Genomic DNA, 20,999 nt, shown 5'->3' on the forward strand with positions numbered 1-20,999 from the left:
AAGGGAAACGGCCTTGTGGAACAGTATGAGCGACCCGAGGTAGGCATTTGGGTCTACATGGTTTACACCGTTCCCCACGAGAGGCTTGTCTCATAGCTCCAGTCACCATAATCGACAGCGCCAATGCGGGGAAAGCTTCACCAAACGAAAGTGAACCCGTGAGGCAAGCAGCAGGGAGCGCCTCAAGAATAAGCCACGAGCTGACTGAAAGGTCTAGACCTGAAGGAGAGGTTCAGTTGGAAAGACACCTCGTCAGTACCAACCACGTCTCCTGTTTACTGTAGCTCTACCTATGTGCCTGATGGTGGCAGGCCGCGTCGTCAAGACAAGAACGTGACAGCCCGCTCGAATGTCTCCTACCAGGACCACCCATACTGTGAGCAACTGCTGCTGGAGCACATGGCTGTCAAAGTGTGGTCACGAATAGTAGCAGACGGGGAGCACGTGAGGTCTGCAGCCATGCACAAGACGCACAGAGTCTCGAAGGGGTGGTACCGGAATAAGCGGCCACAAGACTACGAATAGTGAGGTATCGGGCTATCGCGCATTTGGCGGGTTTGAGTTTAGAGAATGAAGGGCCGTGCGGAAGTACAGGACGCCGTTGAGATCCGGAGCCGTGTTTTGGGGTCTTGGCGCTGATGTTGGTGTTGGAGTCCGCGCAGTCAGTCGCCTACCTTAGAGGTCGCCGTAACTTGGCCAACGGATCAATATCGAAACTTGCATAGAAAGGAAGCGTGTGCGGCCCGCCAATGTTCGTGCCCCCATTTCGTACGCGGCAGCAATACTATGCGTGTTCTTGGCCCGATGCTGTCGAGCTGCGAGACGCGCCGTCGCAATGGAGAAACGAGTAATATCCACAGACATTCGTGACGTCGAACTTTGGACAAGCGATGGATACCGACGGCCGGGCAGAGGTAGGTACTCACCTGGCTTTACCCCGCAAACCATGGAGAAGTCAGCCATGTCTTGACATGGCTCCGACTCAGTTCTTTGCTGAACCTCCAAGAACCCACAACGACCATCCCCGTTTCCACCCACACCCGCGCCAGAGCCCAGTCGACGATGCCGGCGTTGTATGACGCAGAGTTGGGGAAGAAATAAGCGAATCAGAAGAGAGCGATAAGGCAGCATCTGAGACCCTCGTGAGGGTGTGGGATGGCGTCGCTAGATTTAGGGTGGTGCAGATGATGACTCTTGCTCGCGCCTGGCCATGCGCTAGGTAACTTTCCAGTCTGATCGGTTTTTGACCACACACAGGTGTGTGTAAGCGGCTGGCTGGCCCGGTGTTTGAATGTCGTCTTTTGTAATTCCATACACTGTTCGGAGGGTACGGATATACCAGAGTCGTCTCATGTTGCTACACATGGCTGCATTTGACGATTGGTCCGTCATATATGCGACAAATGACGGGTGAGATAATGTGCTGCCTGCTTTGCGAGCTTTATCTGGGCGGTTGCTACTGGCCCGATGCGTCGCATTCAGGCATCTATAACTGATGCAAAAGACCGAATCGGTGGCTGGATGTTTGCGGTATTGATAGGGATGGAAGTGATGGGCGGCCAAGATGGCGGGGTAAGGCGGACGAGACGGGTGAGACAACGCCCACTGAGACAGTCCTCAATATCATTTAGAGGCAGTTCTTCCATGAATACCACCGTAGCCGCGTGGCTTCCGGGCTTTATGAAAGTTGCGCTTGCTAGCGAGGCACACCTCGGGGCACAACGTGACAACCTAAATACTATCCAGGACTGACGATTCGTATCAGGCAAATTTCTGGCTTGTTGCCCAAGCCTTGGCTCTTGTGGCCGAGGCGAGGACTATAGTAGGTCAGGCTGATTCGGACTTTATGGATGCCAATGTTGAAGCGCTTTGCCCGGGATGTGGCTTCACGGACGGACGAGCGAGCGAGTTCACAGTCATCGGAAATGCATCCCATCCGTCATTTGCTTAACCTGGCGCAGACGTATTGCTCTTGTTGCCCAGGTGAAGATGGTGATGACACCGCCGACGGTGCTGAAAGCGGGAGAGGCGCCCAGAGGATCGACGTAGGCCGTCGCACGGGTGGGATCCCGTATCGGTTTCCCGAGGACCATCGACAAGCTCCGGCCAAGTGCTATTGGATCAAGCAGACGAACGAGCGACATGGGGCCTGGGCAATTGGGCGACCATCAGAGCGGATGGGACGGAAAGTGAGTTGGAAATGGCGCTAAGACTAGCCTGGTGGCAGATGGTCGAAGGCTGCTCTCCGTTCGCCTACCTGTCTCGTCGATGAGAGCGAATGGTAGAGGTTGACAGGGGTTGGAGAAATGGATGTCTGCAAGCTGGCGGAGGAGCGAGAAAGCTACGCACCGTCGCACGGCTTAGCAATAACCTGGGGTCGGAGAAGGCCGATAAGGAAGCCAAGGACCGGACGTTGCGGAGGCCTGCAACTAGAAAGATGAAGACTCCGACAACGGGGCCGATGATATGGGCATTGGCTCTCGGGCTGAGCTGCGTCCGAAATTCCAGGCGCGATACGGATATTAGTGTTCACAATAGAACGGAAGTTCCGGTGCGTCTTGTTTCCTCAGCGTTGTTCGGAGTCGAGGGCCGAGATCTGAGAATGGCCACAAGAATTAGCAACCTCTACAGACGATCAGTGCTTGATATCTAGGGTTCTGGTCAGCTCAGGGCAGCAACACACACAGCAGCTGCTAGGCACGCTACTGTGTAGATTATTCACACTGGTTCGGTCGGCCGGGACCTGCGATCCAGATGGAGGTGCCACGGAGGGCTTTCGGAAAGATGTGCAATTGGCGCCTGAGATGGTCGGACAAGATGGGGGAGGGATCATTGATGGGACGAAAGTGTCGAAGGGGGTGGCTTGCGGTGTTTGGTGGACGCTGATAAGAAGGAGAAGCACGAGGCACACGACAGGTTGAAGTCAAATGCAAGGCACCTAGGTACATGATTAGATATCCACTGATTGGACTCGCATAAACGAGCCGATGCGCATAAATTGACAGGAGAATGGAAGCTTGTGCACGTTGCATAACAAGGCTGGACCTTCCACCTCAGCTGAACTGCCAGACTGCGCCTTCCAACCAGTGGCCAGCTTTTGGAGGCCTTTTAGAGGCAGGCAGTCACGCAGTGTGGAGGCGGACAGATTGATAGGTGCAATGCAGCAAGAACAGCGTGCCAGGGAGTGGGAAATAAACGGGTCTGCAAAGTAGGTACCATCGTCACCGCCCACTGCCTTGAGCTTCACATCCACATCTCCCAGACTCCCATTGATTGAACATACCTAAAGTATCTTACGGATAGTTATGCGTCTTACATAAGGTGGTCGATTGCTTTCTTATCCCCGAAACAATCCCATCGCTCTCATTGGCCCACAACCAAATAACAAGTGGCGGTCCGCCATTTCCACAATCGTCGACGGGGGCCACCTATGATCGGGTCAGCCGGGCACTCTCACGGTGAGACCCTGCTGAAGAGTCGTGGGATTGTCTTGATTGTCTTGATTGTCTTGGGCCATGCCCGCTAGACTCATCAAATGAGTCCACTATTATGACGGGCTGGTTTCCATCTGCCACTGTTCCAGAGCCACTGTTCCAGAGCCACTGATGGGCGCAAAGGGGTTAATTCAAGCCTGTGGAGAGTGTCATTTAGCGCATGGAGGGAGGAGGGCTCCGTGCTTGCCAGTGGCCGTCGGTCGTGTCCTTTAATTGTTACAGTGAGATGGAACTCGGGCGTTGCCCGGAGTGTGTATTTATAATCTGTGATTAACAAGAAGGTATTCATAGACGGAATTTCTAGGTTGATGTTGGAGAGTAATACGGAGCATCTTGGACTGGGGTTGGACTCAGGGCTTGGAACTCTGGCGCGTGACCTTTGGATTCAGGTATCGGAGTGAGACTCTGATGGAGAGACATAGGAACGGAAGAGAGAGAAAGTGACCCCCGTGGTCTCCATTCCCCGTGTTCCCCCTTGAGCCCTTGGCCGTCTTGGACCCCCAAAATCTCATGTCACCCCAAACTCTAAGCCCAAAACATGCGGGTGAGAGGTGACGCTGTGCCAGTAGCCGGTGGGAAGGGTGAGGAAAGGACATGGGGGCAAGGGGATTGGAGGCTTTCGAGGTTCTTATCAGTGACTTTGCTTCCTGCGCAACCAAAACGTGACACGGTGACAATAGAATTGGAAAGTGAACCCTCCCCAAGTCTGTCTGTTGCTTTCCTTCCATACCTTACCTAGGGACCTAGGTGTAGTGGTGTAGGTACTCAGCCGGGCCTGTGCGGCGGTGCGCCCATCCTTCGTTTGTCGTTCGGTCTTGCTGCCTTTGGTGACCGGGTACGAACAGAAACATCTCCAAATCGGGCAGGCAGACAGACGGGGGGGAGCAAACGAGGTAGGCGCACCTCCTTCCTTCTTCCTTCAGGTTGGGCCGATATTACAAGTACCTCCATCCAATACCAGGTTGACTTCCATGCTGCCTTCCCAAGTTGCCAAGTCACCACGTACCTACGTACCTTCCACTTTTTACAGATACCTACCCTCACGCAGCAGGAAGGCAAGTAGGGGGAAGGGAGGGAAAGAGAAAATGGGACAAGAAGGAAAGAACATGTCTACGGGTACCTACCTACCTCATGGATGGCAATGTCCTTTCTCAGCTGAGACCGTGGAGTGAGGTTGTTCTTTCCCAGAGATGCGGCGTGCCTCGCTCTGCCTTGCTTTGCCTCTTGCCCCCCGTGCCTCTAGTCATTCAGCCATTTTTACGATTGACTTCCTTCTCTGCCGAGACTGAGAGAGTGAGTGACTGGCGACTGCCCCATGCTGAGCTGTCCAGCCCGGGCGGGCAGGGGAGATGGGACACCACACCACGCTCCACGACCGTCGACACACCCTCGACACCTTGCCCTTCGATTCCTTATCTCTGGCCTCCCATCTTGGCCCCCCCGTATCAGGGTTATCAGTGTCAGAGCATCAGTGCTTGCCCCAGTCCACGGCCCATCTGCTGTTCGCTCGCTGCCTTTCCAAGTTCTCTGTGCTTCGATTGCCTCGATGAAGTGACATATCTGTATCATCCGTAATCAGTCAGGGCAACCTCGATCCAGTCTGATAACCTTTCTGTGCTTGGCCACCTAAAACCAGAGAGCCTCCCATCTTGTGCCTGCTTCTTGTTAGGAAGCCATTCTCGACCTCCCAACTGCGACTGTGCCGCCAAGTACGCGAGTCGCTCTCTCTCTCGCTTCCTCACTTCGCCACTCCTCAACTCGCCGACTGTCGTCATCTCTCCTTCTCGACCAAGGCACTGCGCAACGGATACGATACCAATAGCTAATCAGTACCCTTTCTCTCGCAAGCCCATCATCTACCCCGATAACACCGGATTCCGACCATCACAGAACTCCAGGTCCAGCCTTTCCGAGACGAACATCCGACTAATCGTACCTAATACTAATAGACAACATCGTCATCTCGAGTCTCGAATTTCTCCTCGTGACAGTCCACGACAACCTATCCTTCCATCTCACAAGGACGAAAGCATCAATACCCCAAGTCGCTGTCAGGCCTTTCCCTGTGGTGCAAATCGACAATAGCATCCTCCACACAGTCGATCATTGTCACCTCTTAACCTCTGACGAAGTACCCGACTCGCGCGCACTTGGCTCTCCACACTCTATTCAAGCACAAGACAAGTGACAAACCGCGCTTTGCACCGACATTACTGGTACACTGGTACACACAAACCCAACCCAAATTCGACGCTGTCAGTACCTATCTGCAAGGGCAGCAAGCAACATTCTCCCAACCCGCCTCCTTGCTCCTCGATCCCTCGCCTCGTCTGCAGCTCCCGTCAAAAGCCGGGTCCGAATACCACCAGGAACCACGCATCACATCGCATTATACGATACAAGCCTTTCGGCCCCGTGCTCCGCTGCGTCACGTCCCAGCAATCATTGCCCTTGAAAGTTCCGTCGCGATTCCTGCTGGAGAAGGACTATACAAAGCCTCAACGCTGATTAGCTGCGAGACGGTTAACTTTACGTTACCAAAACATCGACGACCCCTGCCCCCGGCACACGACACACTCAAACAGCGACCGAAAGAGGATACAGTACACGCGCTGGAGAAAAAGGCAGAAAGCCAAAGGCCAGACGAGCACGTCCGTTCGACGCCAAAATTCTGACCGAACTGGTCCCCTAATCGTGCAGGTATCCCTACCTACTTCGTCCATAGCACAGTACTCTCGCCCTTGCTGGCACCAACACTGTGTGGCCTGTACGGAATACATCAGTTCAGTGAATCCACTGGTTTGGTCTGTGGTGTCTGAACCACCAGCCCGCCGTGCCCACGCAACTCCACTGGTCAACCCAACCCATCTCCTGCTTAGCCTGGCCCGCTGGGGTTTTATGCTGAACAGTCAAGACTGAGCCCGCAGTAGCCCGCTTGCTTTTGCTCTTGACCTGCCTTGCCAGGCCCAGTCCCGGTTACAGCACCACACCCCGAGTTACACCCTCCTCCCCTGCCCAACGCACTGCGGCACCGAGCTGGTTGTGGTTGTGGTTGTGCTCGTGCGCACTCGTGCCTGGTCTGGTCCCCTTCCACACCCCTTCCCTGTCAACCTGTCTTGCCTGTCGGGTCCGGCTTGCCCCGCCGAGCCACTGGCGCACCAGGGCATGTCCAGACGCCGCCATGATGTCCCCAAGGAGTTTCCTTTACTACAATAGGCAGCCCTCGGCCTCGACCACCACTCCACCATCTTCTCCCTCCCCTTCGAATCTCACGCGCAAACCGATCAACAACAGCTACGCCGCCAGCCCGAGATCATCCATTGCTACTACTACGACTGCTGCTGCTGCTACCACGAAGACGACGACAACAACCACTCCCGTCAACATCCCCAGAACGGCTTTGCCTTCTGCCCTACTGGATCGGAAAAAGGATGCTCAGAACGTGTCCGTCACCCTCACGCCTATCCCTACTTCTTCCATTACCACCTCAGCTACCATGGCCAAAAGGAAGGATGCTCGCCGCGAAACTTCTAAGTTGGCGCCTTCGAGCCCTCCTCGGACAACAACAAGCGTAAACACCAGACCGACGACCCCGACTACGCCTGTTCAGATTCCCTCAAAATCAAAGGCCACCCCGTTTTACACCTCTAGCCGCCATGCGCATCGGAAGCCCTCCCGGCCGAGGGATGTTCACTCACCGGACGCCGTCCCGCCTGCCATGCTGGCCTTGCTGGCCGTCACTGATATTCCTAGACCTCGACGCAGCTTGAGGCAGAGGCTATCCAGGGACCAGGCAATGACTCTGGAAGCTGTTATCGAGAGACAGCAAGTCTGCGAAAAGGAACTTAGTCTCACTTTCGGCAAGAGCCCCCTAGACTTGCTGTTATCGCCACCCGACGACCTGACAGACGATGATATGTCAGTTAGCGATAGCGGTCTTGGTTCCGTGTTATCTACCAGAACTGTTTCTGTGGAATCGGTTCCTTCACTAGGCGATTCTTTTTCCACCGACACACTGTCGTCGGTCGAGTCACCTTATGGATCCAGCCCGCGGAGGAAGCGCTCCCGCCAACCCAGGCGTTCGCTGGAACCCATCTCATCTCCTCTCGGTCAGCCCGAGGACCACCCACTGTCCCGCGATCGGGTCAGCGTCGACGAGATTGACTTTAGAGTGTTCGACGAGTCTCAAGATGAAGAGGACACCAAGTCAGAGTTCTCATTTTCTGACTACACTTTCCCGCTGCGCCCTCTCAAGTCAGCGTTCAAGTCCAATCTGACTGCATCACTCCGCGCCCTGCGCTCGGCTGCACGATCTATCTCAGCCATTAACTTTTCGTCTATCCCGCCCGACGATTTCCTCACGAGATCCATTCTCACCATCGACCCCAAGGTGCCTTACACGGATGAGCGAAGGCCACCAGTACTCGAGGAGGAGCCGTCGGCTGCGTTGCGCCGGTACCTGAACCCCACGACAAACGCTCGAATTGAGCCCCACCCTGTAGCGGCCACTACGCCGACGGGCACGCGAAGCTTTACTGCGTCTATCCAGATGCAAACATACAAGGTTCAGAAAAGCCGGAGTGCACCACCCACATCAACTCGGAGCCCCTCCCCGGCGACATCGGCGGTCACGACTCAGTCAACACCTTATCAGCCCCCAGCACAATCTCCGACCCAGACCGCATTCACGTATCCTCCAGGAGGCATGCGTCAGCGAGAGATGCGGGAGAACTCGGACTTCATTCGTATCGCAGTCATGGAGATGGCGATGCGCAAGCAGGGCAAACTCGACGACCAACGGCCGGGCCGCGCTCGCTGGGCGTTACCGCCGCGAAAGGCCAGCGTACGCCCTTACGATGTTGGTAGCGACGGCGTCCCAGCACGATGGATTCCAGTGTCGCATTGAAGAAAAGTGTCATGCGAGCTTGGTACATCAAGCGACTATCTATCCAGCCTCTATCGCATCAACCCGACATAGTCCACTACGAGAGGAAGGAAAAAAGAGAGATGCAACACTGCGCACCGATGCCGCAGCGTGGACAGTCTCCACGGCTTAAGCACGTCACAATCCTACGAGGGTTGAGGTTCCAACACCCATGGTCGACGGCAAGCTTGTTTTTTTTTCCCTCTCTCTTGCAATGGGTGTGGCTTGTTCCATGGCATGGCGCATCCCCCTCCCGCAACGTGCTGCACTACGACGGTGTTGTCCGCGGAGAAGGGCAGAAAGCAAGAAGTGGGAGGGTCGGGGTTCTGCGAAATGTTGTGGGCTTGCCCTGATTGCACCGTCACTGCCGGGTGGAATCGTCATTCAGCAGGGCCCCCCGAGGCGCTAATTTACGGGGAAGCGTTGGGGCCCGCATTCCCACGCAACAAGGGGCCAGACATTAAGTGCCTGCCTTATCCGATATCGCGGAATGGTCAGCATCATCGCACGTCTGGCACTGTGATTTCCCTGTCGGTCTTTGGTCAGAGTACCGAGACGAGGGCTCCATTTTCTGCCCGAAGCGTCCAAGACGCCGTCTGGGGCACCCAAGACGAAAAGAGAGACGCTGTTACGCTGGAACTGGCACGACTGGCTAGCGCCCCCCAAGGATTTTTTTTTTTTTTCTCTCTCTACGGTTCCTTCTTGCGCTTCTAGAAGGAGTCGATCTGCGGGCCTTTTTTACATGCTCTTACCTTACTGTTTGGTAATAGCTAGAGGCACTTTTGCATTTCGCCTACCGCCTGCCGCCTACGGGCGAGGAACTTTTTGATGGCCGACGGCCGACGGCACGCCTTTTCTTCGAAATGAGCACGCTCACCTTTTTTGCGGGTCAGCACTACCTGCTGTGTTTGTCGACTTTTCTTAGAAGCGAGTATCGCCGACTGAGGAGAGCGGACCGCGAGGCCCGATGAGAGCTGGAGCAGTCTGGGTGAGTCACCCGAGGCGTACCAAAGAAACAGGGGAAGGACGGAGCAATCCAAGAAAAAACGACGGACGCGAGATGCGCTGGCAAGAATTTGCCCTACGAAAGAATTGGATTTGGAAAGGGGGCTTTCTCGAACGACAGAATTGGTGGACACACGTCCGACACACCCTTCGCGCACAAGCGCACACAGCATATACAGCCAAGCGTCCGTACCTACACGGCCCGGTTCCGAGAGCATGGCCTGATGCCAGCGACATGCGACGAGCACCTCCGAGTTTCCTCATAGCGAGTGAGCTTGGGAGATGCGGGGCTAAGACTGGCCAGCGACGTGGGGTCACATTTCACCTCCAACTCAGCACAACGCACGCTGCAAAGCCTCCGGCACAACACACATTCTCTCTCACACGGGTGAGCCAAAGGACCAGGCCACCACTCACAGCACTTTTGATTTTTATTTGATTCGACACCACATGCATAGCGACGGACTGGGACCATGAGCATTTGAGGCGCATGCATGTTTATCACTTTTCCTGTCAACTTTCTTCCCATCCTTCTCGATTTTACTCCGCTCCTCCGGTTATTTCCTTCGACACTGGACTCGGCCAAGGACCCGAAACCCGTAGGTTCGTCGATATCCACTCGGAGGACAAATCCACACCTCACACGCGGGAAGAACTCGGAGGGCGCAACCTGTGGGGACTCTTCATCGGATCCGGCTCCAGCAAGAAGTTCCCCCCACGCCAACAGCCCATCTCCTGGCGGGACATTGACTCGACCCTCGCATGTGAAATGCAGGCCAAGTTGTGACGCCAAAATGACCAAACGGGGATGCAGCGACATGACTCAGGGATAGCGCACCACACACAGCAAGACAGGAACAGGGCTGGGGGGGGGGGGTCTTTTTTTTTCTTCCCTTTCTGATCTATGCATGCGAAATGCGAGAGGACATAGCGACGACGCAGGAGAGCCGGAGTTTTTGGATTAGCAAGGTGCTGCCGTCAAGGTTGATTTGTCACGGCGCAGCGACGATTCCCAGCATGCGTGGATGGGGACATGGGAATCAAACAATACGGCATCAGAATCCGTATGAAGAGCATAGGCGCGCCCTACTGGGGCATATTGTTTTTAGTTGAAGAGCCCAATCTCACATCACATATTGAACAAATATTCTTACTAGCATCTACTAGCGCAGGTTGGAGTGTTGAGTTTCCCACATACTTTATGCAGGGCAAGCAGCAAAGCCCAGGAACACGTTGCGCGAACAGGGGTCACAAAACGCACTGATGCATGGAGGCCTAACTCGAATGTCCATTGATATTTGGTGCAATGCTAGGTGGATGCAGAGCAACTTCTAGACATGAAATGCTGACCGCCTTCAAAAGACCGGCTGCTGCTGATACCGATGGAGCAAATGTTCGGATAGAGCGTGCGAAATTGCGACAATATGACCGGGGTGGGCAGACAGGCGGTCAAGTCACACTCACGAGTCACAGGTGGCAGAAGTCTCGAGAAATTGAGGTTGGGCTGCGGACCACCACTCACCGCAGTAGAAGGACAGATGCGGCCAAGCCGAAGACGTGGCTCACGACTGGCATGCCTTCTTTGCCTTCTCCTGCAATGTCGCGCTCGCTTCAAGTCGGCGGACTGACATATTATCGGACTTGTCGGGAGACGATGCCCTACGCTACGGCTACCTGGTGGTGGGGGCCATTTTGATTCACACTTTCGGAATTACCTAGTCCTCATTTTCTGCAGTAGTGGCATCCACACGGGCCGGAATCACTGACATTTTGACAGTTCCATGTCCGAGAGACGAGCGAAGCCCGTGTTGGACCAGCCGCCGCCAGCCTACGGGATTCGGGAGTGCAGAGGCAGGTCGCAGGCTGAATCCGTAGATACTGGACAGACGCGAAAATCGCCAGGTCGACAATTCCACTTTGTGCGCTTGTGCGCTCGGGGGCCGCCACGCCTCGGCAGTTGGCAGCCATCGATCCCACCAAACTTTGCCCCAAGAAGATGCGGAATGCGGAAATTCCCACTCTCGTCCGATCGGTTACGCGGTTCGCGGATAGAGCTCCAGTCTCCCGACTCTAGAGCATTCTCCAGTCTCCAGAGCATCCTGTATTCGTACGAATGCTTTGCACAGAGTGAGCATGTTCTTCTGTGGCTCACTGGCTGCAGCCCAGTGCGGGAAAAAGTTCGCCACCTCCTTGCAGATGATGTTACCAAATCGTCGGGATCCGCTCGGGACGTCGCGCGTTACGCGATGGTGCGCCCGTTTGCACATGGCTGTGGCAACGACTATTGGTATCTGCGCTGCTCTGCACCTGTGGCCTTCATTTTCTAGGGTTTTATGGATATTGTTACGTGTCCAGGGACAATTTAAGGGGTCCCAGAATCTCCCATGTGGTGTTCCAGGGAGAACCAGTCGACCAGAGCAGTTCGACTTAATTAGGGGTCCTGTCTGCGGGCGCTCCGAAGAGGGGAGATGAGGAGTATCCTTGCAGGTCCTTACGGCGCCTTAGAAAAGCCAGTTGTTGACAACCAAAGAATACGGTCAACATCGTATGGATATGGAGAGCCCTAGGGCCAATCCTAGGGGTGTGAGGTTCAGAAGAGCAAGGACTTGAAGTTGAACTTTGCACGGGGCTCCGGTGGGTGTAAGTCTACACTACGTTGCAGGGATCCGCGGGTGATATCTTATTTCCTTGCGTGCTGCCCACTTCTTTAGCGGAGTCCTGCTCATTCTTTTTTTCTCTTCCGGCCCCTCCTGCTGATTTTCTATTCGTACACGGCCACGACGGTATGGAGCCCAACCGTCCATCGTGGCCTTCTAGAAGGAGGTTGGGATGTTCCTTGGCTGGACTGGGGCACCCTTCTTATCGTTCCTTTCGGTTCGTGTTTGCCGACTGCCTTTTTAAGAAGGAGGTGTAGAAAGGCTTTGGGACCTACGAGCCTTGAGGGTTTCAGCGTCGGGCGTTGGAAGGGGTATTCGGAAGGCGGTAAGGATGTTGGACGTTGAGGGAACTTTTGGGATCTGCTAGGACCGCGGGGAACCTTTGTTTTTTTTTTGTTCGTGTTGTGAAATTTGACCATGGGAAATCTTGGATTACCTTCCACAGGTAGACTAGAGGAATGTTTCGAAACGATGAGGTGTTGCGATTTAGCATGTGGTGATGTGTTGATCGACGAGGATTTTCGGGTCATGGGCGGCTATAGACGGTGTAAAGTGAAGTCGTTGGATTTCTCGCGTGAGATGCAACTTGCTTTTGGATTGAGGCTCAACGGAAATGAGTTTGTTGCCCTTACGGATATCCACCTGCCATTTCAAGAGTATTCTGTACTGACACGTGAGAAGACATTCTGCCCTTCGAGGCTGGGAAATATTACACAATGGTTATACGTTTGTGAATACAGAAAAGGATCCTTGGGACTTTGTTGACATACACGTTGTGATTTCATGACATTTCCGTCCACGCTAGATATGTGCGTAGGGTAATCGGGAACAAAGTTTACAGGGGAGGAGGAGGAGGAGGAGGAGGGGTCTACAGACTACAGTCACAGTGGGATTGGTAAGGACGGCCTATGTATGGAAGTTGTTGTGGATGTGATTGTGAAGAAAGGTGGATGGCAAGGACTTTGTGCGAGTTGTATGGACTGCAAGAGTCAAGAGGATGATTTTTGAGTTTCGGGGGGCATACTGGGCGATGGGGTTGGCTAGTCAGGGTACCTTGTTTCGATGGATGTAGTTTGCGGACAGCAGATAAGGTATGTAGGGACTTGATGTGCTTGGCGCGATCGGTGAGGCTGTGAGGCGGTGAGGGAGGATGCGAGATGGGTGGTTGGATCGTTTGGTGTGTGCGGTGGTGATGGGACTGCCGGGGGGGGGGGGGTGGGAGGGGACGGGACGGTAGCGGCGATGGTGATGGTTATGGTGATGGTGTGAAGCTTCGTGTTGGGCGAAACGGTTGATCGAGTTTCGATTGAGGCGTTGGGTGACACGTAGATTCGAGTCTGGTTGCGTGATGGGTCTGGGGATGATGTATCGAGAGACTTGTGTTGGTGGTACACTGTTACAACGAGTTACAGAGATTGTACAGCAGAGGCTATACAGAATGTGAGAGTGTGAAAGTTCAGTGGCGTGGATTGCGTGAGGTGATGCGGATATGGTGTTTACGTGTTGTTCTCTTGGATGGCGACATTTTGGGGATGGGTGGTGTACTTGGAGAAGGAGGGGAAGGAGCGTGTATTTAGGGGGAGGGTATTTTCCCCCTTGGACTCTCTTGGACTTGCCTTTTACTTTTCTTGCTCGTTTGCTTGATGGCTTGCTTTACAGGTTTCTCGCGGAATATTTGGTTGAGGGTCTGGGGCTGAGGTTGTGCTTGGGGGTTATGAGAGGTGATTGAGATCGATTGCGTTGGCTGCTATATGAATCGCGATGAAGGACCAGGCATTTCCATCGCCCCGGGATGAATGAGGATCATACGGTCAGCACGAAGACGACGACGACGACAACAGGCAATTGGATATACGGGCCGGGATTGAGGTTGAGTGGATGGCATGGGAGACTGGCTTTGACTCGTGCAAAGTATGATGGATGCTGTTGGCCGACTGGGAAGGGCAGAGGTTTGAGGTGTCAACAAGAGGAGGGATATGGTGAGGGTATACGATTGGAGCGAGGCGGACGACTTTTATTTCGAAGAACTCGATCGACCTCGGACGACGAACCCTGGGATTGGACAAGGCTGAAATTGGGACGTTGGTCGTGACGATGTTTTCTGAGAACGGGTCAGTTTTAGGGGGGTTACTTGAGCCATGTAGCTTGTTGCTGCTTGGACAGGCATCGACATGTGTTCGATATCAGAGGATTCGATGCGGAAATGGCCTAAGCGATGAATGATGGACAAAGTCTTTAGTGGTATTCAGCCGTCCTTTCTAGGGAAGGGTGCCGATGGAAGAGGACGTACCATGACAGGTTACGGTAGGTCTAGAAGGAAAGAGGCCATTTGGATACATACGTTGAGAATCGGTTTCCGGGGCCTGGACTATTGTTGATATTTCGCCGACCGGCATGAGGCGGTTATGATGGTGGAAGGTAAAAGCCTGCGGGAACAGTGAGACTAAGTGAGTGGTAGATTAGGAAGTGTTCCTCTCGGCCTCGGTAGATTCGTAAGAGTTGACGCAGTTTGCCTCGTGGTCGAGTTGGCGAGATGCTACGTCTGAGCCTCGTCCGGAAAACGTCGCTGGACGATCTCTGGCATATTGTGCACCGTTTCGAGAGGACTGATGACGAGGTGGATGAGGAGCGGACGTAAGTCTCATCTTGAAATAGGGCGATGTTTTGACCTTTGAAGCTCAGCATACCAACTCGTCTATGTATGCATCTGAATATGCAATCATCTTGATGATACGATGAAACATACCTCAAAAGACTCTTATGTTATCTCCAATGTGACACAGCGAATCATATAACTGTATCCGATAATACGAACATGACAGACGCTTAACCGCCATGCTCTGAATCTTCATCTCATAAGTTAAATGCGGATCTATGAGTACATGAAAAATATAGCAAAGGGAGCCAAAGGATGATATCAGGCAAATAGCCGGAGCTTGAAGGGATGTGAATATGCCCGTGTTCGCGCCGCCATGTACCTAATGCCCATATCGAGGGGCCCGTCTATCGTAGAAGCCTAAAGCGCCCAGGTATTCTGCCCTTGGCCGTGGAGGCTAAGATGGGCCACGTGGTTCCAGTCTAGGATCCAATGCTCTCATCTAGGCTACTACTCTGGAGGTCAGGAGCCAAAGCTTTAGGTTTGCGGTCTCGAATCGGTCGGCGACAGTATTTCTTTCCAGAACCGCAAGCAAAGGAGACATCATAGAGCTCGGGAATGTGAGCCCAGCACATCCGCTTACGTCGCAATGCCTGAGTGGTCCTCTGCATTACCTCTGCCTCGTTTGCGACCCTGGAGAAATAATCACTTCCTTGATACATATAGCCAGTCTTTGAAAGCCGTCGCTCATCCACTCTCTCTGAAGAACCTTCCATTGAGTCCAGAGAGCTGGTGATGTCTGAGAGGTTTGTCTTCATATGTGGCGGGACAAGCACTCCATCGGTGCGATTTTACCAGGAGATCGCCACCTAATAGCCATGATCATTGAATCATTCTCTACAGTAGTGATGTTGGCTTAAGCTCGACATGAACGTGGTGACATTCGGGAAGTACACTCCATAAGCCAGTGTGCTTGGGAAATGCCACATCTAAGGTCGTACATCGCGCCAGATGGTCGTTTCCTGGACGGATGTGTTGAGCGATGAACCTACTACTCGATAAGGGCTGAAGGCAAAAACTCTTTGACAAGAAATGAGCTACTCGTTTCTGGATGACAGTATTGAAATACTGGATGGCATTGGCTCTGAACATGGTTTTCTTGCTGAGGACCGGCGACGCGCAACTTGAGCCGGTCTTCCTGGGTCTCATCCTAGCGCAAACAAACATGATTGTGCATCTGTATGTATTTCTCACTAGACAAGGCATAGACGTAGAGTGTGATATAGTGCTGGAGCAAGGGAAAGCCGAGAAGCTTCACTGAGGACCCGCCGTCAGGTGATGTTAGCTATGTTTTGGTCACTGACGATGGGAAACGGCGTTGGTTCGCCCAGGAAGGGAACCTTTTGCAAGCGTTATAAGAGAGATGAAATATTCGTGAATGAGCATGATTGGGAAAAGTTGACATCACTTGGTCGGCGAAGTTACTTAGGAGCTCTCACCGGTCTGATGCATTCGATAATTGCAAGTTCAGAGTGATCTGTGTAACACAGCAAATATTTAGTCCGAAAGCCTGTGTCTGGACCGAAAGAATTAGTAGGAAGGCATGCAAATGTAACAAGGTCAGATGTGGCTGCGAAAATCATTTCCTTCCTTTGGCAGAGAACCGAAGAAAGGAAGGGACTTCATCGGCACAGAGGCTGCTTTCGTCTGCTGAGTATTCGATGCCAGCTTGAAATGAACCGTCTCGGCCCCTTGGAACGTGTCATCTGAAGGTCATCGTATGTTGAGGCTGAGCTTTTTAGGTGCAATGTATTCGCGGGATACTAGGTGTGTACTTTTCACCCGGAAAACAGCTTACGATTCAAGATCGTGGTCAAGCTCAAGCCTCACGTGGGCAGCTCAAACAGTCACAATAAGGCTAGAGGGCTTGAAAGACTTAGTGGGATATCAGCGGAGGCACTTCAATCAGGTAAAACATCATTTTACAGCAGCGATTACGGCTCAAAATCATGTCATCATTTCGGGGCCAAAGCCCACCCTATCCTCTGAACGCCATCTATCATGCCCAGGACCTCGCGAAGACCTGTATCGAGGCCAAGCAACAAAGCGAAACTTCTACCAGACTCACGACGCATTCGTGCTCACGTCATTGAAGATCTTCTTCTTCACCTCCATCGCAACGAGACCAGTCCGCTCCTGCATCGCCACAGTATTGCTGTCCTTCACGAGCTTCTCGAGCAGTCCGTCGACCTTTTTGCTGGCCGCGCCGACACCACCCGTTCCCGGAGCACTCCGTCCCTGACGGGCGACTTGTGTCGTAGTCTCCTTGATCTTGGATGCGAGATCAAGCATCTGTTTGTTTCCGTAGTCGCGATTCGTAATGAGCGGGCTTTGGCTCAGCGTCTGTACCCAGTACTTGTGCCACAGCAGCTCCAGCATCTGGGACTCAAGCGTGCTCTTGAAATGGGACACCTCGAGGCTGTAGTACTTGTTCGCGTGAGCGCCGAACTCTGCCGCCTTCGCCAGAGGGACTTCCTGCCATCCGTCGCTGGTAACGCCACTGCCGCTGGCCCCGCCCTCCTTCTCCTTGATGTAGTTCTCGGGGTACGTTCGGAAAGCTCCAATCTCCACCTTGCCTGCGTTGATGGTGCGGTCAGGGTCGATGACGACGGCGAGGAAGGGCTCCTGGAATTGCTGCTGCAGCGCCTGGGTGCCGACGTCGATGCCGGACAGCCAGCAGCCGTAGCCCGGATGTGAGTGATACCACCCGACGACGTTCTCCATTCTGCCCTGCTCACGGCAGAGGCTGAGGTATTCGACCATGTATTCTTCGGCGTCGCCCTGGGCGTTGACGCGCGTCTCGGTTCCCTCCACGGGTAATCGGAAGGCATCCGTAACGATGAAAGTGTCGCCATTGACATAGCCCTGCATGAGACCCATCACCTCGAGGTTGCCGCCGGAACGGGCGTGCATCACCATCTTGATGAGAGCCACGGCGCTTATGCGGACATTTTTGAAGTGGTTCGGGTTCGCGGCCCACGGGCGGGCGTTCATCTGTTCCTTCTGGGCATCGTGGTCGAGGTTGTAGAGAGCGTCGCGCTTGGTGTCAACCAACTTTACGTTGTTGTCGAGCTCTAGAGCAAGTGGTCAGCTGTATTGGGCGCGGCAATGGCGACAGTGTAAAAGATTTCACGACATACCCCACGACTTGAGAGCTGTCTCCATCTTGACTGCTCGTTTCCGCGTGAGCAGTTGTGTTTGCAGGAGATGACGTTGAGGGACGGCTTAGGCTCACAGGAAGGTTGGAGATGCTGGTGACAATGGAAGGACTTACCCCACCATCCAGCTGCCTCAGCCGTATCTTATCGATAAGATAAAGCTATCACTTCGAGGCGGAGCGTGGGTGCATTACATAAGCCTCGTCAGGCATTCGCTACCTTATTCTAATCGCGACCTGAGAGCTCCACGACCACCCATCATGCACATCATCAACACGGTGAACGCCAATCAAGCATTCGATCACATCAAGCTCAAGAAACACGGTATTCACATTTAATGAAAGAGAACGATGAAAAAGATGTTAGTCAACATTCTAGCTTCGGTCTCGACGAGCTGGCATTGGTCCAGCCGGACTTTGCGGTCTTTAATGTAACAGACAAGATGACGGAAGTTCGCTTTGACCCTTGGAAATTCGAGCAAAGTCAAAAAAAGAATCAGCCTACGGTCGCGAGCCATACCAATTGGAATGGAAGATGCGAATGTTCGGCTATGCTCAGGCCTCCCGTCTCGTCTGCTATTTCCATGTGGCTACATACTGGAATTGTGATGAAGTTGAGAACTGCCAAGTGGAACTAGTTCGGGAGATGGCCGTCCATGATCCACGGTTCAATCGATGGTACAAATCAGCGGGAGATGAGCAAAAGACCACGGGGGTTCTTGGGGAAAGGACCGAAAGCGATCTCGACGAGTTGCTACGACCCAAGGCTCGCAGTTCCTGGCAATGATCCTTTCCGAAACGAATCACTGGGCGTCCCTGGTAGATCACGTTCGAACAGCAACTCTTGGCAATGTGGAAATCCGTGAGCCTCCAAGTTGCTGGGTCAAGTGGCTCCAACAAACGACACACGTCATGGCATTTTCGGATATCGCTAGTCCCGGGTCAATTATTCGCGTACTTCCACCATGGATGTCCGTCAACTGGTCTTTGGGATCTTGATCGGGGTCTCCGCTGCTTTCGCATCCACCATACGGACGTTACGAGCGCGATAACGAGGGGTGTCCTAGTCACCCCGCCTCCGCAATGGGCGGCCGGTCCGGCTCCGAGATGTTTCGATATCGTCCCAACGTCAGGAATGACTTTGAGGCGAAACACTAATTTCGTCGCAACACGTTGCGGTTCATGCAAGCAGCAAAGGAGAAAAAAGAATCAGACCGAAGTCTGCCGGCCTTGCGACGGCAGTAGAGTTTCACGGTCAACGACGCACGACCAAGGACATGTTTGGGCCAAGAGAAAATGCACTTTGGTACTGTCATTATTACTGTTAAAAATATATGGAAAAATGAGAAGCTGATTTTCTAGTCTACACAACACAGCATTGGCCAAGTTGGTTTGCGAACGCGAACCTGTCAACCGAATCCGAACTTGATGTAATTTGCTGTGAATTTCGGACTCTAGATACAAGGAAGAACTGGCGGTCGTCTCAACTCAAGGGTTGCCCGGGTCAGAGCATTAAGTTGTTGGCCCCCATGTCTGCCACAAAGTTGGACAACCCCCCTTAAGCGGTGAAAGCGCGAGCCTCAACGGCGGCGTACTCGTCGCGCTTAGCGGCCTTGGCCTTCTTGGTCTTCTTGCCGCGGTGATGGGGCTCACGAGCCTCAACGGCGTGCTCGGCAGCGTCCTCAGAAGCGAACTCGTCGCGCTTGGCAGCCTTCGCCTTCTTGGTCTTCTTGCCGCGGTGGTGGGGCTCGCGCGTCTCGACGGAGTGCTCAGCGGCGTCGTCGGAGGCGGACTCGTCACGCTTAGCAGCCTTCGCCTTCTTGGTCTTCTTGCCACGGTGGTGGGGTTCGCGAGCCTCAATCTCGTGCTCGGCAGACTCGATGGCTTCGTCGGAGGCGGACTCATCGCGCTTGGCGGCCTTCGCCTTCTTAGTCTTCTTGCCGCGGTGGTGGGGTTCACGGGCCTCGATCTCGTGCTCAGCAGACTCGACGGCCTCCTCAGAGACAAATTCGTCACGCTTGGCGGCCTTCGCCTTCTTGGTCTTCTTTCCACGGTGGTGGGGCTCGCGAGCCTCAATCTCGTGCTCGGCAGACTCGATGGCTTCGTCGGAGGCAGACTCGTCGCGCTTAGCAGCCTTGGCCTTCTTAGTCTTCTTGCCGCGGTGGTGAGGCTCGCGGGATTCGACATCGCGGGCCTCGAGGGCCTCGTCGACAGCAGACTCCTCACGCTTGGCGGCCTTAGCCTTCTTGGTCTTCTTGCCGCGGTGGTGGGGCTCACGAGCCTCAATATCACGAGCCTCGAGAGCCTCGTCGACGGCAGACTCCTCGCGCTTGGCGGCCTTAGCCTTCTTGGTCTTCTTACCACGGTGGTGGGGCTCGCGGGCCTCGATGTCGTGAGCCTCAAAGGCTTCATCGACAGCAGACTCCTCACGCTTCGCAGCCTTGGCCTTCTTGGTCTTCTTGCCGCGGTGGTGGGGCTCGCGGGCCTCGATGTCGTGAGCCTCAAAGGCTTCATCGACAGCAGACTCCTCGCGCTTAGCGGCCTTGGCCTTCTTGGTCTTCTTGCCGCGGTGGTGAGGCTGAGAGGAGGTGTTAGTATATATATAACTCTTTGATCTGAGCACATTTGAGAAGATTGGATTTTACCTCACGAGCCTCGATGCTGGCAGCCTGGGGCGCAGCCAGGGCAGGCATGGCGAGTGCCAAGGCGGGAGCCTATTTAACCTCATATTAGTCCTCGCGTTCCCACACTTTAGACTCATCGTGGAAGGCAAACTTACTACATAGCGTCTGGCGACCTGACCCGTGGGGATGAGGTTCAACGACTGAACACCTTGGACGGCAAGGATGCTCGCCAAGAGGAAGTGGCCAAAGGATGGGTAGTGCATCTTGAAAAGAATGATTGGCTGACCGGCAGCAAATGACAGCAACTGGATTACAAGAGAAAGGAATGAAGGGTCGCGTCAAGCGATCAGGGGCCAACAGTGGAATGAGATGTACGGATGGTCAGGCAATGGTGGGCTGATGAGCGGGTTTGAGAAGATATTATATCTTGCTCAACGACCTCTGCGTTTTCGTCCCTCCACAGCGAATTGACAAGGCACCCC

General features: G+C 53.9%; 11 protein-coding genes across 11 annotated transcripts; 6 read left to right on the forward strand and 5 right to left on the reverse strand.

The window, feature by feature from the left end:
• Positions 1 to 1,505: 1,505 nt before the first annotated feature.
• On the forward strand, positions 1,506 to 2,526 carry CTAM01_10687 (uncharacterized protein; the record flags this gene model as incomplete). The annotated part of the gene is made up of 3 exons (XM_060526701.1): positions 1,506 to 1,590; positions 1,984 to 2,189; positions 2,434 to 2,526. Coding segments are annotated over 3 exons (384 nt in total), but the record flags the coding sequence as incomplete, so codon positions are not given.
• CTAM01_10688 (uncharacterized protein) lies at positions 1,917 to 2,144 on the reverse strand (the record flags this gene model as incomplete). Its single annotated transcript, XM_060526702.1, has 1 exon — positions 1,917 to 2,144. The coding sequence occupies one exon, from the start codon at positions 2,142 to 2,144 to the stop codon at positions 1,917 to 1,919; it is 228 nt and encodes a 75-aa protein (XP_060378642.1).
• A 4,149-nt stretch (positions 2,527 to 6,675) lies between the features above and the next one.
• On the forward strand, positions 6,676 to 8,400 carry CTAM01_10689 (uncharacterized protein; the record flags this gene model as incomplete). The annotated part of the gene is made up of 1 exon (XM_060526703.1): positions 6,676 to 8,400. One exon carries the CDS (start codon positions 6,676 to 6,678, stop codon positions 8,398 to 8,400), a length of 1,725 nt encoding a protein of 574 aa, XP_060378643.1.
• Positions 8,401 to 8,655: 255 nt separating this feature from the next.
• Positions 8,656 to 9,132, forward strand: CTAM01_10690 (uncharacterized protein; the record flags this gene model as incomplete). Its single annotated transcript, XM_060526704.1, has 1 exon — positions 8,656 to 9,132. One exon carries the CDS (start codon positions 8,656 to 8,658, stop codon positions 9,130 to 9,132), a length of 477 nt encoding a protein of 158 aa, XP_060378644.1.
• Positions 9,133 to 9,616: 484 nt separating this feature from the next.
• On the reverse strand, positions 9,617 to 10,243 carry CTAM01_10691 (uncharacterized protein; the record flags this gene model as incomplete). The annotated part of the gene is made up of 2 exons (XM_060526705.1): positions 9,617 to 10,102; positions 10,169 to 10,243. The coding sequence occupies 2 exons, from the start codon at positions 10,241 to 10,243 to the stop codon at positions 9,617 to 9,619; spliced, it is 561 nt and encodes a 186-aa protein (XP_060378645.1).
• A 961-nt stretch (positions 10,244 to 11,204) lies between these two features.
• On the forward strand, positions 11,205 to 11,750 carry CTAM01_10692 (uncharacterized protein; the record flags this gene model as incomplete). The annotated part of the gene is made up of 1 exon (XM_060526706.1): positions 11,205 to 11,750. The coding sequence occupies one exon, from the start codon at positions 11,205 to 11,207 to the stop codon at positions 11,748 to 11,750; it is 546 nt and encodes a 181-aa protein (XP_060378646.1).
• Positions 11,751 to 14,483: 2,733 nt separating this feature from the next.
• CTAM01_10693 (uncharacterized protein) lies at positions 14,484 to 15,347 on the reverse strand (the record flags this gene model as incomplete). Its single annotated transcript, XM_060526707.1, has 3 exons — positions 14,484 to 14,787; positions 15,059 to 15,083; positions 15,320 to 15,347. 3 exons carry the CDS (start codon positions 15,345 to 15,347, stop codon positions 14,484 to 14,486), a joined length of 357 nt encoding a protein of 118 aa, XP_060378647.1.
• Positions 15,348 to 15,787: 440 nt separating this feature from the next.
• CTAM01_10694 (uncharacterized protein) lies at positions 15,788 to 15,997 on the forward strand (the record flags this gene model as incomplete). The annotated part of the gene is made up of 1 exon (XM_060526708.1): positions 15,788 to 15,997. One exon carries the CDS (start codon positions 15,788 to 15,790, stop codon positions 15,995 to 15,997), a length of 210 nt encoding a protein of 69 aa, XP_060378648.1.
• An 803-nt stretch (positions 15,998 to 16,800) lies between these two features.
• Positions 16,801 to 17,901, reverse strand: CTAM01_10695 (Mov34/MPN/PAD-1 family protein; the record flags this gene model as incomplete). Its single annotated transcript, XM_060526709.1, has 2 exons — positions 16,801 to 17,810; positions 17,877 to 17,901. 2 exons carry the CDS (start codon positions 17,899 to 17,901, stop codon positions 16,801 to 16,803), a joined length of 1,035 nt encoding a protein of 344 aa, XP_060378649.1.
• A 527-nt stretch (positions 17,902 to 18,428) lies between these two features.
• CTAM01_10696 (uncharacterized protein) lies at positions 18,429 to 18,680 on the forward strand (the record flags this gene model as incomplete). The annotated part of the gene is made up of 1 exon (XM_060526710.1): positions 18,429 to 18,680. One exon carries the CDS (start codon positions 18,429 to 18,431, stop codon positions 18,678 to 18,680), a length of 252 nt encoding a protein of 83 aa, XP_060378650.1.
• Positions 18,681 to 19,451: 771 nt separating this feature from the next.
• On the reverse strand, positions 19,452 to 20,780 carry CTAM01_10697 (uncharacterized protein; the record flags this gene model as incomplete). The annotated part of the gene is made up of 3 exons (XM_060526711.1): positions 19,452 to 20,471; positions 20,539 to 20,607; positions 20,673 to 20,780. The coding sequence occupies 3 exons, from the start codon at positions 20,778 to 20,780 to the stop codon at positions 19,452 to 19,454; spliced, it is 1,197 nt and encodes a 398-aa protein (XP_060378651.1).
• Between the last annotated feature and the right edge of the window lie 219 nt (positions 20,781 to 20,999).

The sequence above is a fragment of the Colletotrichum tamarilloi genome (genome assembly GCF_030869305.1).
Source record: "Colletotrichum tamarilloi strain Tom-12 chromosome Unknown Scaffold_51.1, whole genome shotgun sequence".
NCBI lineage: Eukaryota > Fungi > Ascomycota > Sordariomycetes > Glomerellales > Glomerellaceae > Colletotrichum > Colletotrichum tamarilloi.